Source organism: Henckelia pumila, chromosome 1 (assembly GCF_033568475.1).
Source record: "Henckelia pumila isolate YLH828 chromosome 1, ASM3356847v2, whole genome shotgun sequence".
NCBI classification, from domain to species: domain Eukaryota; kingdom Viridiplantae; phylum Streptophyta; class Magnoliopsida; order Lamiales; family Gesneriaceae; genus Henckelia; species Henckelia pumila.
Window position 1 is genome coordinate 88198282 of NC_133120.1, and position 13396 is coordinate 88211677.

Consider the following 13396-nt stretch of genomic DNA (forward strand, 5'->3'; position numbering starts at 1 on the left):
CTAGTGATACCATTTGGTTTGACTAATGCGCCGGCTATATTCATGGATTTGATGAACCGTGTCTTCAGGGAGTACTTGGACAAGTTTGTCGTGGTCTTCATTGACAACATCTTGGTGTATTCATGTAATACGGAAGAGCATGTTTCTCACTTGCGGTTGGTACTACAGACTCTTCGAGATGAGCATTTGTACGCCAAGCTGAGCAAGTGTGAGTTCTGGATGGATAGAGTGGTCTTTCTTGGCCATATCATATCCAGGGAGGGGATTTCTGTTGATCCAAGCAAGATTGAAGCGGTACTTAATTGGTCGCGTCCGACGACAGTTGCTGAGATCCGTAGTTTCCTGGGTCTAGCAGGGTATTATCGTCGCTTCATTCTGAACTTCTCTCAGTTAGCTCGACCGTTGACGCAGCTTACCCGCAAGGGTGTGGATTTCGAGTGGTCCTCCGAGTGTGAGGAGAATTTCCGTGAGCTTCGACGGCGGTTGACTTCTGCGCCGGTGTTGGTATTACCGTCAGGATCTGGAGGGTATGTAGTTTACACGGATGCTTCTCTTCAGGGGTTAGGCTGTGTCCTGACTCAGAATGGGCATGTGATCGCATACGCTTCTAGACAGCTAAAGCTTCACGAGGACAACTACCCAGTCCATGATTTGGAATTGACAGTCATTGTGTTCGCTTTGAAGATCTGGCGTCATTATCTGTATGGCGAGAAATTTGAGATCTTCACCGACCATAAGAGTCTCAAGTATTTGTTCACGCAGGCGGAGTTGAACATGAAGCAGAGACGTTGGATGGATTTGCTTAAGGACTATGATTGCGAGATTAAGTACCATCCGGGAGCTGCTAATCTCACCGCTTATGCTTTGAGTCGCAAGGTGCGACTATCCGCACTTCAGACTTGTTCGATTTCTAGTGCGATCAGTGACTGTTTTACTTCAGGTTATACCTTCAAGCATAAGAAAGGTATGCAGAGTATCCAGATGTTTGCGATATTATCTGAGCCAGCTTTGTATTCGCGGATCCGAGATGCTCAGATGTCTGATTCGAAGACCCAGCGTTTAGCTCGTCTAGCTAACGAGGGTAGCTCGTCTGGATTTCATTTTCAGTCAGATGGCTTTCTGTGTTTGTCTGGTAGGCTTGTGATTCCACAGGATGAAGAGTTGCGAGAGGAGATTTTGTCTCAGACACATCGCACTAAGTTGAGTATTCATCCTGGAAGCAACAAGATGTACAAGGATCTACGTACTCGTTTCTGGTGGAAGGGAATGAAACGCAGTGTTTATCAGTTTGTTTCGAGATGTTTGGTGTGTCAACAGGTCAAGGCAGAGCACTGACGACCTGAAGGATTGCTTCACAGTCTGCCTATTCCTGAATGGAAATGGGAGTTTATCACAATGGACTTTGTGACCCATTTGCCGGTATTCCCGAGGAACTGTGATGCTATCTGGGTTGTGGTGGATCGACTCACCAAGTCAGCGCATTTCATTGCCTATAGCCGAGAGTACTCTGTGGATCGCATGGCACGGATGTACATTCAGGAGATCGTCCGACTTCATGGAGTGCCTGTGAGCATTGTCAGCGATCGGGACCCCAGGTTTACTTCTAGATTCTGGGGGAGTGTTCAGCGTGCGATGGGTACTACTCTCAGTTTGAGTACAGCCTATCATCCGGAGACTGATGGTCAGTCAGAGCGCACTATCCGTACGTTAGAGGATATGCATAGAGCGTGCGTCATGGATTTTGGTTCAGCTTGGCAGGATCATTTGTCGTTGATCGAGTTCGCTTATAACAACAGCTATCACACTAGTATTGGGATGGCACCTTTTGAGGCGTTGTATGGGCGACGTTGTCGTACTCCACTCTTCTGGGAAGAAGTGGGGGAGAGACAGGCTGAGGGACCGGAGTTTATCCAGCAAGCGATAGACATTGTTGATCAGATCAAGAAACGGATTAAGACTGCACAGGATCGTCAGGCCAGCTATGCTAATATCAAGCGTAGGCCCTTGCAGTTCGAGGTCGGGGAGAAAGTGTTTCTGAGAGTGTCACCTTTCCGCAAGATTCTCAGATTTGGCCTTAAGGGCAAGTTGTCTCCCAGATTTATCGGTCCGTTTGAGATCTTGGAGAGCATTGGCGATTTGGCTTATCGACTAGCTTTGCCACCGCATCTATCCAGTATTCACGACGTGTTCCACGTATCTCTGTTGCGACGGTATGTGGCAGATGAATCTCATATCCTGCAGCGGTCTGAGGTTCAGGTAGACAAGGATTTGACTTATGTTGAGAAGCCTCTTCGTATCCTGGATTATAAGGATAAGGTTTTACGGAACAAAGTCATTCCTTTGGTTTTAGTTCAGTGGCAGCGCCGAGGCACTGAGGAAGCTACTTGGGAGCTTGAGGACAGGATGCGTAAAGACCATCCTGAGTTGTTTTGATTTCATTCTTTAAGTTGAATTCAGTTGCAAACTCTGTAAACGTTTGATTCGAATAAAGAATGTTTCTGATTTCTGTTTTTGCATTCGGTACTTAAGATCTATTTTCGAGGACGAAATATCTTAAGTGGGGGAGAATGTAGTAGCCCGTACCCTAATTGAGTAATTAAAGGATTAATGCTAATTAAATGAATTGGGTATCGGACGGATCGGAAGCTCCGAAGGCACGATCGGAAGCTCCGAACAGGATCGGAAGCTCCGATGAGCGATCGGAGGCACCGATGTTATTATGTCAGGCATGACGTGTGGTTGGATCGGAAGCTCCGATCAGGACCGGAAGCTCCGATCACCCCTATCCGGAGTCAACAAGTGATATTTTGACACGTGGCAGATCAGGATCTTCGGAAGCTCCGATGGCAGGATCGGACGTTCCGATCGAGGTTCGAACGTTCCGATCAAGGATCGGAAGTTCCGATCGTTGTCTATAAATAGAAGGCCGAGACTTCACTTTCATTTGCCAATTCCGAGTTCTCCTTTCCTTTCTAGTCCTTTTGGAGCTGTTCTAGTCTTCCTAGGCTTGGTCCGGAGATCGGCGAGGCATTCGGTAGTCGTAGCGGAGTTGTGCCCAAGTTCTGGAGGCATCGACATCAAAGGGCTAACGACGGACGAAGGTATAGCTTTTGCTTCCTATAAATATTTAGGAGTATGCAATAGCTTAGTTAAAGCTTTTAGAGCACTTTGATGATAGTAGTATCATTTGGCAGTGTAGAGCAGACTATTGGCGTGGACCTAAAGTTGGTAGAGCTTGCACTGTATTGAGGTACGAAAGTACTGTTCGAGATACCCTGACTGAGTATACATGTATTATGTGACTGCATGATTTATATGCCATGATATTATGCTGCATTCATTTGCATCTTGTTGTATCTCTTTCGAGATGTCTGTTAGTAGGGTTGTACCCTATCCTGTTAGTGGATTGGACTTCCATCGATTTGGGTCCGGCGTATCCACGGTTATCTCGGTATGGGAGCCACCTCCTGAAGCGACGGCACAGCGTGCTACATACCAGGGCCCGGTCTGTCTCTGTTATCTGATCCTTGACCTCGAGTCTCTAGGGAGTTCACTTTGCATGCATGTATACTCATACTCTCGCACTGAGCGTTTTATGCTCACGTCTCGTACTCTGTATTTTCTGGACACCCTATTCCATGGGGCAGGTTTGCGATTGGACGAGGAGGGGGGATCCAGGAGGGGCTAGTCAGCGGTTGGCCGGCTGGAGTTTCGCTTAGGTTTTATTACTGTTGTTTGGGTTTTTACAGCTATTCGATTTGGTTGTATATTATTGGATAAATTACAGATTCCTTTACTTGGGGTTGTAAACTATTTATGGTTTCCGCAGTTTTATTCTGATATCTGTTTAATTAAGTTAATTGAATGCCTAAGTTCTGTTTAGTAGGTGATCCGGGTAAGGGTCACTACATAAACAGTACAAATGAATATTCTTACTTGTTGAATATTTTTGACTTCTTCTTGTATTTTGGAGCGTCGAAAGTTATAGAGAACCTTCGAGCGATCGTGCTGATAACGTGTTGTGAAAAAAGTAAAATTTATGGTAAAAAGTAAAAACTCCAAAACTCAAAATATATCAAAATCTACACTTTATAATATTTTTTGTCTCAAATCAATTATATTTTTCATCACAAATGAAGACCTATTTATAGATCCACATTTGATATTAGTCCAAAAATTAAAACATCATCATCTACATCATCACACACTAATTTTCCACATTTTACAACTCAATATTCAACATTCAACATTCAACATTCAACATTCAACTTTAAATAATAATAATAATAATAACATATTTTCAACAATATTTATATATTTCGAATATTACTTTCTCCAATATTCATGTATACGAACAATATATCTCAATAGAAAAATAGAATAAATTTTTGTTCAAAAAAAAAAAAATGCCTATGTAACACAAAAATGAAATTTTACAAGCTGAAAAATAGTAAGATTTTTTAAAAATATATTCACCTTTTTATTTGTATTTATTTACAGGTCATTTGAAAATTATGCTATCAGCCTTCGATTTATTAGCTAGATTGTTATACATTCATATGCAAAAGTAAATAAATTCCGAATGGTTTCTTTTTTTTTTTTTTTTTTTTGTATTGTAACATTTAGCTACAACAAAAATGATTTTTTATGAGTATATCTATATTTTGTAGTAGTAATTAATTAACGTATTTGGTGACTCTGATAAATATTAAAAATATATCTCTACATTTTAGGAATAATTTTACAGCACATATTTTATATTACCATGAAATAATTAGCAATCCATATAATTAACTATTAATTTCTCTTTGTCAAAGACTTTACATTCAAAATGAGAGTATCTCATACAAATATTAGCTGAGTTCAAAAGAAAAATGAACGAAAACATGTTAATCTACATAAATTTAAATTTAAAAGCAAAATTATATTTCGCATTGCTGTAGCATTTAATAAAATAATTTTAATTTTATGAGCATAAATTTATGTTATAATTTAATTTTAAATTATCAATTCTATCACAGATGAAAAAAATTGTTGTCTGTAGATAATAATAATAATAATAATAATAATAATAATAATAATAATAATAATAATAATAATAATAATAATAATAGCATTTATAATTAGGGAGTAATAATAATAATAATAATAATAATAATAATAATAATAATAATAATAATAATAATAATAATAATAATAATAATAATAATAATAATAATAATAATAATAATAATAATAGCAGCATTTATAATTAGCATGGACTCCCCACTAAGTATAATTAATTTGTCAGCCCATATCACAATAAATGTGAAATCGGGCCCCTACACACTAGGGGGAAGGGGAAAAAAAAAACAAATCCTATGAAATTAATGTTGTCGCCAGTTAATTTATAGTCACTACTTGCCACACGAACATAGTTGTGAAACAAAAACCTCAGCCACCGCGGCCCAGTGATGGACTTAAGACCCCGTTAAAAGGTGGTTAATTTTTTTAAAAAAAGTTAACATATAAATAAATTCATTATTAATCTCTTACAACTAGCATGCTTTATATATTTTTTTTTAATTAATTGATAATTTAAATTATTTATGCACACAAATTTTTATGTATGAAGATCACTATTATCTAGGTCGGTATAATGGTCTTATTCAAGATCAGTTCGAAATAGTTCGCTCATGTTGGACCAAGAAATCGCCCCGCTTATAGCATCATGGGGTCATTGAGAGAATCCCGAGCCATGTAAGGTAGTGTTTGCAACCTCTAAAAATAAATGATTATGAAGATTTTCGTAACAAAGTTAGATTAGAGAAGCTGCTATCACTTTAAGCCAATCGAATCTCTTTTTAAGATTTCTTTGCCGAGGAAGATAATATATTTCAAAAATAAAAAGAGCCGATTACTTAAAAGACCAAAAGCCCGGATACAACCGAAAAGAAATGGTTTTCTTGAGTGCACTACTTTACGTTCAGCTAGCACTAAAAAGGCTACTCCTAGTAGAAGTGGTAGAATTATTCCAATAATTTTAGCTAGAACTACATTTTATATTTTCTACTCACTTTCACATAAACCGAATTGTTTGCCTAAATCAGTACGTTATTGTCTAAATGCATATTCTATAAGAGCAAATGATTGTTGAAATACATATGTCTGAACTTATAAGTTTTAGGAAACTACTTATCAGTTGTTTTGGAGCTTATAAGTTCTTTCAATTTGTTTAAAAATAATTTGGTCAAACATCTTATAAGTGGTCAAAATAATTTGTTTGACAACTTTTAAGCTGTTTTTTAAAAAGATGGGGTGACCCAATTTTTTTAAAAAAAATCTTTTTTTAAAATTTTACTTCTCTAAAATAGTCTTTTATATTTCTATAAATCTCCGTCATCTCATCCACTTATTAAATATTAAATATTTTTTTAAAAATAAATTTTTCAAAGAATATCAATTTTATAAATTAAAATATGACACATTTTTATTTTTTGTAATATAGGTTTATTATGATAAAAATTTAAAACTATTTTTAAATAACATTCATAGTATTATATCTTTTTTTAATAATTTTGACAATAAAAAAATCTTATAATGTCAAACACATCAATATCTTCAATTCGTTTAAAATATGTTCATCCAAACTTTAACACCTTATTTTTTAAATAAATGGTGATAGCTTATAAGCTCCTAAACCAGCTTATAAACTCTTAAAACTTATAAGTTATTTTTAATAAACGTAGTCCTCAATTAGATTGACTGGGATGACAGTTTCTCATTCTGAATCTGTAAAATCAAAATTTTGATCAAATCACACATCGCAGTAAACTAGGCCTTCTAATTCTTTAAGAGGTTTATCTAAAAGATTCGCAATATAACTAGGAAGACGTTTTAAATACCACTCTTAGACTTATCACAATTCACGTCATGTATTTGAAAACAAATAACAAATAAATACTTAATAAAATGTGAAGTCTTTTCGATTTCCTTTTCAAAATTTAAATTTGGATCTCGAAAATATGAATTACATTAAAATGTTTGAATTGATTATACATTTCATTTAATTCGCTTACGATATTAAGTTGTCTTACTTTAATATATTTAGTTCTCAGATCTCTAATATATAATAAATAAAATATACAATTTGTATATAATTTTTCGTTTTCCAAATATTTGGCGATGAGTGTCGTTGTAAATTTTTAATTTATTAAATTGTTTATATATTGTATTATTATTATTATTATTTTTTAAGAATATTATTATTATTATTATTATTATTATTATTATTATGAATATTAATAAAAAATTTATACGGACGTTTTTAACTTTTTCTCAAAGATACTAAAGTTTATAATCAAAATTTATTTAGAAGAGAAGGATTTTGGATTTTTTGAAAAATAGTTATTTGATAGATAAAATAATTTTTGATTTTTTAAACGTAAAAACAAGTTACAGTTCCACTCAGCGAATTTATCAAATGAAATGATTGATGGCAAAAGATTGCTATCTTTATTTGAGTGTTATCTCAAATGATAAAATTATATTTTATATAATAATTTTTTGTGATAATGTTTAAAATGTAAGTATATTTCTTGTAATATATTTGAATAATTATCTAAATGCCTGTACTTATTAATTTTAACCATCAATTACTAACACTCCGCATGGGGCGAGGGAGACATTACTCATTAGTGTGAGGTAGTAGTAGACATGTTTATGGTTTGCCATTTAATACAAATAAATTGAAATTTGAATTTTAGAGTGTGAGATAAAGAAGCTCGTACAACTTGAAAGTAGAGTATTTCTACGTAATAATTAATGATACTGATCATTAGTGCATGAATTATAAATGTGAATAAATATGCTGTTTGAAGGTGATCATTTTTTTGCCTAATAATTGATGATCATTTTGCTGATTGAGTAATATATATATATATATATATATATATATAGTTCTGCTATGCTGCCCACCAACTATGTCCAACTCTGTGTCCATCATATACAAGTCAACTCACCTATTGTACGGGTCAACTCATGACTTGTACATGATGGCATGGTTAGTGTGAAGCATAACAAAACTCTATATATATGATGACTTGGAAATTGATGGCCGTACAATAAAAAATGATTAAAATATTGCCAGTTGAAAGGAATGCATTTCTAAGAAATGATTAAGACACCATGATATGAAAATCATGTTGATAAAATGTTTCATATCTTAAATTTATTTTTGCTGAAAGGTTCATTTCTGAAAATTATGGTCGTACTACAAGTCGTGGAAATTGAAAGTTAATCGTTTTAAATGTTATAGGCAATGATCACAAAAAATCCAATAAGACCATTTTATGAATCATTTTCTGTGAAATAGTTCCCTTAATCGACCCAATCCATTGATTTTTTATGCCAAAAATATTATATAATTTTTATAATAGATATGAGTCAGATCAATCCGTTTTTACAAGAGACTTACTCAAATGATATTAAATAGGAAGTGACGTGTATAAAACATATTTAATGAGTATCAATTTTTTTTATTCATTATATAATGATGTGAATATTTCAATTTTCAAATATGAAACGACGTGAATAAAACACATTTTATGAGTATCAATTTTTTTATTCAATTTATTATGATTTCTGGCAAATTAATACAAGGGCGTAGTTCATTAGTTTGATTGATCGAACAAATTAAAATCTATGTTGAATAGATTTCACTTAGTTGTTTATTCTACGAAGACCATCTCGGGTGCTTATTTATCAACAGTTAGCCCACAATGAGGTCCATTGGACCAATTTGAACATCATTGAGCCCAATTATCTTCAAGGCCCAATTCAATGGATCGACCCTGTCCCTATCCAACTCTGGCACACTCAGAGTTACATCGGTGAAACCAAGGAATCCATCTGTTTGCTGCATTTCTTGAAGAATGGCTTCGTCTAGTTCTCTTCTTCCACCTACTTCTCGCATCAATTTCACAGATCTTCAGAAATCTCTCGCCCTTTGTTCGCCCTACTGCTGCAACTATAATAAGCCCACAAGTTTTGTGGCTGCGCCTACCGCTCATTCACTTCGCCTAGGTTGGTATTTTTTTCTTCTGTTTTGGTTCTTCCTGTGATCCGATTGCGGTCAGTAATGGTTGATTTCCTGTTAAAATTAGACTCATTTGTTCGTTATTTTTGAAATCGATGGAGAAGTTTGGTAGGACAATGTTAATCATGTGAGTTAGTTGCGTGGTGGTTGGTGTTAATTTTTACTCGGGGTCTTTTTGCTGTTGATTTGAGCATCGTTTGCAGGTTTTGAATTATCAATTGAGAAGCCGAGAAAGAAAGATAACATTTTGCATACATTGGCTGTTCGGCAGTTGACTGGATCACTTACCTCTGCCGAGGGTCTTCGGTTTGCCATCGTGTGTAAATTTAGTTTACTTGTTCTGCTTTTTTTTTTTTTTCCTCTAGAGTTATTTACGTTTCTATCATAATTGGTGTTGAGCTTCTGAATCTGATTTATTTGGTGTGAAGGTGGTGGCGCGGTTCAACGAGATTGTCACCAAGCCTCTTTTAGAGGGAGCCTTGAAAACTTTTAAGCAATATTCGGTTAAAGAAGAAGATATTGATGTTAGTCATCTGACTGCTAATTATTCTTCAATTACATCGTTGTACATGAACATTATATAGATGTTTGGAATTTGAAAGTGGCTGTATATGCACTATCCAAGTTTAGTTGTATGTATAACATTCGATGCAGGAGATTTTTTTTCCCCTAAAAACATTGTGCATATTAACATTTGCTCCCCATACATCTTTGCCATCCAAAGCTTATGATCATTTTTATCAAACAGTGCTAGTGTCTCAGTATTATGATAGTACCTTTTTGTTTTTTGTTTTTTTTGTAAATTTACAACTTTATCCCAACACTGAAGACCTGAATCATGTTTCTTCTCAATTAACGAACAAATTCAAGGAGGCTTTGATTTGAGATCAGAGAATTTCACGAAAATCGATTTAAAGAAAGCCGGGGAAAAACATATGTGCGATTAAGTGTGGATTGTATATTTGTTTCCTATCATGATTCTGTTATACTGGTAAAGTATTAGTGGAAACATGCAAAATACAGAACCAACCTAGAAGGAGAAAACATTATTGTGTGCTACTGGTAGCAATGAGACCTGCGAGAGTGACTTTGATTCAGCCTTTGTGCTGCAGTGTTATGTGGAAAATCTTCTGGGAAAAAGTTGCATCCTTTATGCGTTTTGGTTTCTTGTAAGTGACGCTGAAAAATTGCATTGTTTCTCATCTTACCTTAGGTTGTTTGGGTTCCTGGTAGTTTTGAAATTGGCTTGGTTGCTGAGAAACTTGGAAAATCACAAAAATACCAAGCAATCGTGTGTATTGGAGCTGTGGTAAGCTTTCTTGTCACAGGTTCTAAGTTTCGTGGTTACCTCCCACTTCTTGCTCTGCCAATTTGTGATGTCCTTTTTTTTATGCTCATATATGCCTGCTATCTATGAGTTTTTATTCTTGTTATTGATTGATGCATCTGTTGTTGCCTTTTGTAAGTAATTGACTTCTCTTTTGTATCCTTTTTGACCAGTAGATTAGAGGTGATACCACCCACTATGATGCTGTGGCCAATTCTTCTGCTTCTGGAGTATTATCAGCTGGTCTGAATTCAGGTGAGTTATGCATGACAGAATAAAATAAAAAGTCGGTGCATTTAAAATCTCCCCCCCCCCCCCCCTCCCCCCCTTCCAGGCATTTTGAGTTTCACTTAATGCTTTGTTTTGCTTGTTGGATTTATATGCAATGTACTACCAGTATGACGTTCTTTCTTTTTTGCTGTTAATGTTTTCTAGACATCTGTTCAAGAGCATGTTTTGCTTTTGCGTAGCTTGTTGATTTCTTTAACAGAAATGACAGATGATGCAAATATTTATTTATTGGTCATTTTATGTACAAAAAGGTAGGTATTCTTGAGTGCAATTCCTTCAATTTTGTTGCTTCGTCATTGTTTATCATTCTTGGCAATGATTTTCCTGTATATGTGATATCTATTGTTTACGAAGCAGCTGAAGTTTATTTATATAGATGTACTAAATGGGTAATAGTCAGTCCATGTGGAATCTGAAAATGTAAATGTATTTCAAATAAATTCCTATAGTCCTTTCTCGGGGTTGGAATGATCATGTGTCCCCAGGGGCAAAAGGGCCGATTGGTTTGTCGGATACCAGAAATCTAGCTTGGGTTTACAGATGTTCATTCTTAAAAAATATTTTATCCTTGGTTTTTCTTGCCTCCAGCCTCTTTTGTTGTGGTCTTGATGAGTTCTTCATTTTAATAAGAATTAACATTTAAGAAAAGAATAAGGAGTAAAACCAATGCACAATGATTTACGATGCTTCATCTTTTTTCCTAGTCCCAATGCCCTGAAACAATTTTTGGCCATCCTTCACTTTATTGCTTCCATTTACCCCAAGTCCAAGCTGCAACGACAAGAGAGTGCTTGGATAGGATATTGCGGTGTTGGAATTTTTTTTAATCTTTGGATTTATCATTCAGGTCGAGCTGTTGTTGAATGGACTTCCGTGCAAAGCGTATTAGCATATGTCTAATGATTGTTGTAGTCTTGATTGATGGATGTGTAACTGTATTCTATTGACTTGCAGGCGTGCCTTGCATATTTGGTGTTTTGACGTGTGATAGCATGGAGCAGGTAAATTGGCAGAGAAAATATTTGCGTGTTTGTGGGATTTATACATATGTTGAAATACAGGAGTGTTTGTTGGATCTATACATATGTTGAAATACAGGACTGTTACTTCATAATAAAATTGCTTTATAATTATTTTTCAGGCATTAAACCGAGCAGGTGGTAAGTCGGGAAATAAAGGTGCTGAAGCAGCTCTAACAGCTGTAAGTTGACTACAAATTAACATTCCTGTTCTCCTTTTCACTTTCTGAAGTTGGTCACTGGTCAGTTGATTTCCTCAATAACTAGTCTTGTGGATGACTAAGCCCAGTAATACTCCCTTGATTAGTGCCATTTTCATTCTACTAGTTCTTCACTCGGTTTCATGAAGCTTACAGCATGCAGCATGAACTGTCACAAAATTTGATTTTACTTGGATTTTTTTAAAAAGTTAATCCAAATATGTTGGTTATCGATTCTTGATTGTTAAGTGGTCTCGCAATTGGCAGATTGAGATGGCATCTTTATTCGAGCATCATCTCAAGCTTTGACACAGCGCTCGCCTGCCGTCCGAGGCTTTGCCGCATTGTGCTTTGCCTTTCGAAACAACCGAAAGTATCTGCCCATTTCTGCGGTCGCTCATGAGTTTGTATCTCTTAGAAACTAAATTATTCCTCAACTTGGTTTGAACTTTGGGAATGAATCTTGTTTATTTTTACTCTTTACTTGATAATTAAAACAAGTTTGTGGATCTTTTATATACGTGCTCTTCGTCACCTACGGAATAAATTAAATTTTGTGATACGCATTTTATTCTTGAAAAGATTACTGTGGGTTGAAAAGGAGATGGAAAATATGAAGGAAAACAAAGAAAGGCTACCGTTCAAAGTGAATCATGTATTCATGAAGTGCTCGTCTTCTCTCTCTATTTTTTTCCGCATTTAGTCTTTCAACTTATTTAGATGCAGGTGGGTCACTAATTGGGTGTTCAAGTTGGTGAAGTAGGTGGACTTTTGGCCAGAAGCCAGAGTTCAATTCCTCTTGGTCCCATCAACATCTTCTTGGATTAGTCTGTCACACAGGGCTTGCCTAGTGTGGTTTAGGCCAAGAGTTCAATTCCTCCTAGTCCTTACCAACACCTTCAGGTTATTGCATTAGTCCGGTAGTTTATCCAGTGCGCACCGAAAGATAGCGGCTGCGGTTCTCATGTAATAAAAAATGTATTTCGATTTTTTTTTTTTGTTTATAATAAAAGGGGTATATATTTTTATTAGAACGAGAGAGCGTTGAGACTTTTCTAATGATACTACTACTATTATCTACAAGTTAAAAAAAAATTAGCACAATTATCTTATAAAATTTAACATATTTTCAGTGTAGAGATTATTCATAATACTAATTTAATTCAAACAATATATATAATAAAAACTGTTTTTTTGTTTGTTTGTTTTTGTTTTTCGCAATTTCATTGTGTTATATATATATATATATATATATATATATATAATAATAATAATAATAATAATAATAATAATAATAATTGAATTTAAAATTTGGCATATCTTGAGATCACTCTGCACTTACATAGAGTATATAGTATATAATTTTTATCCTTTATTTTTTTTTATTAAAATTGAATTTATGAAAAGATCTTTAAAAAACTTATTAAAAATAAGAAAATCTTAATTTTAGTTTTATTTTTTTTAACAAGAATTAAAAAAAAAA

The 13396-nt window shown here is 34.9% G+C and overlaps 1 protein-coding gene across 1 annotated transcript; it reads left to right on the top strand.

Annotated features, from left to right (window-relative positions):
• Positions 1–8870: 8870 nt before the first annotated feature.
• Positions 8871–12389, top strand: LOC140891370 (6,7-dimethyl-8-ribityllumazine synthase, chloroplastic). Its single transcript, XM_073299834.1, has 8 exons — positions 8871–9063; positions 9280–9392; positions 9505–9600; positions 10290–10385; positions 10580–10658; positions 11649–11695; positions 11836–11895; positions 12181–12389. The coding sequence occupies exons 1-8, from the start codon at positions 8913–8915 to the stop codon at positions 12220–12222; spliced, it is 684 nt and encodes a 227-aa protein (XP_073155935.1). The 5' UTR covers positions 8871–8912; the 3' UTR covers positions 12223–12389.
• The last annotated feature ends 1007 nt before the right edge of the window (positions 12390–13396 follow it).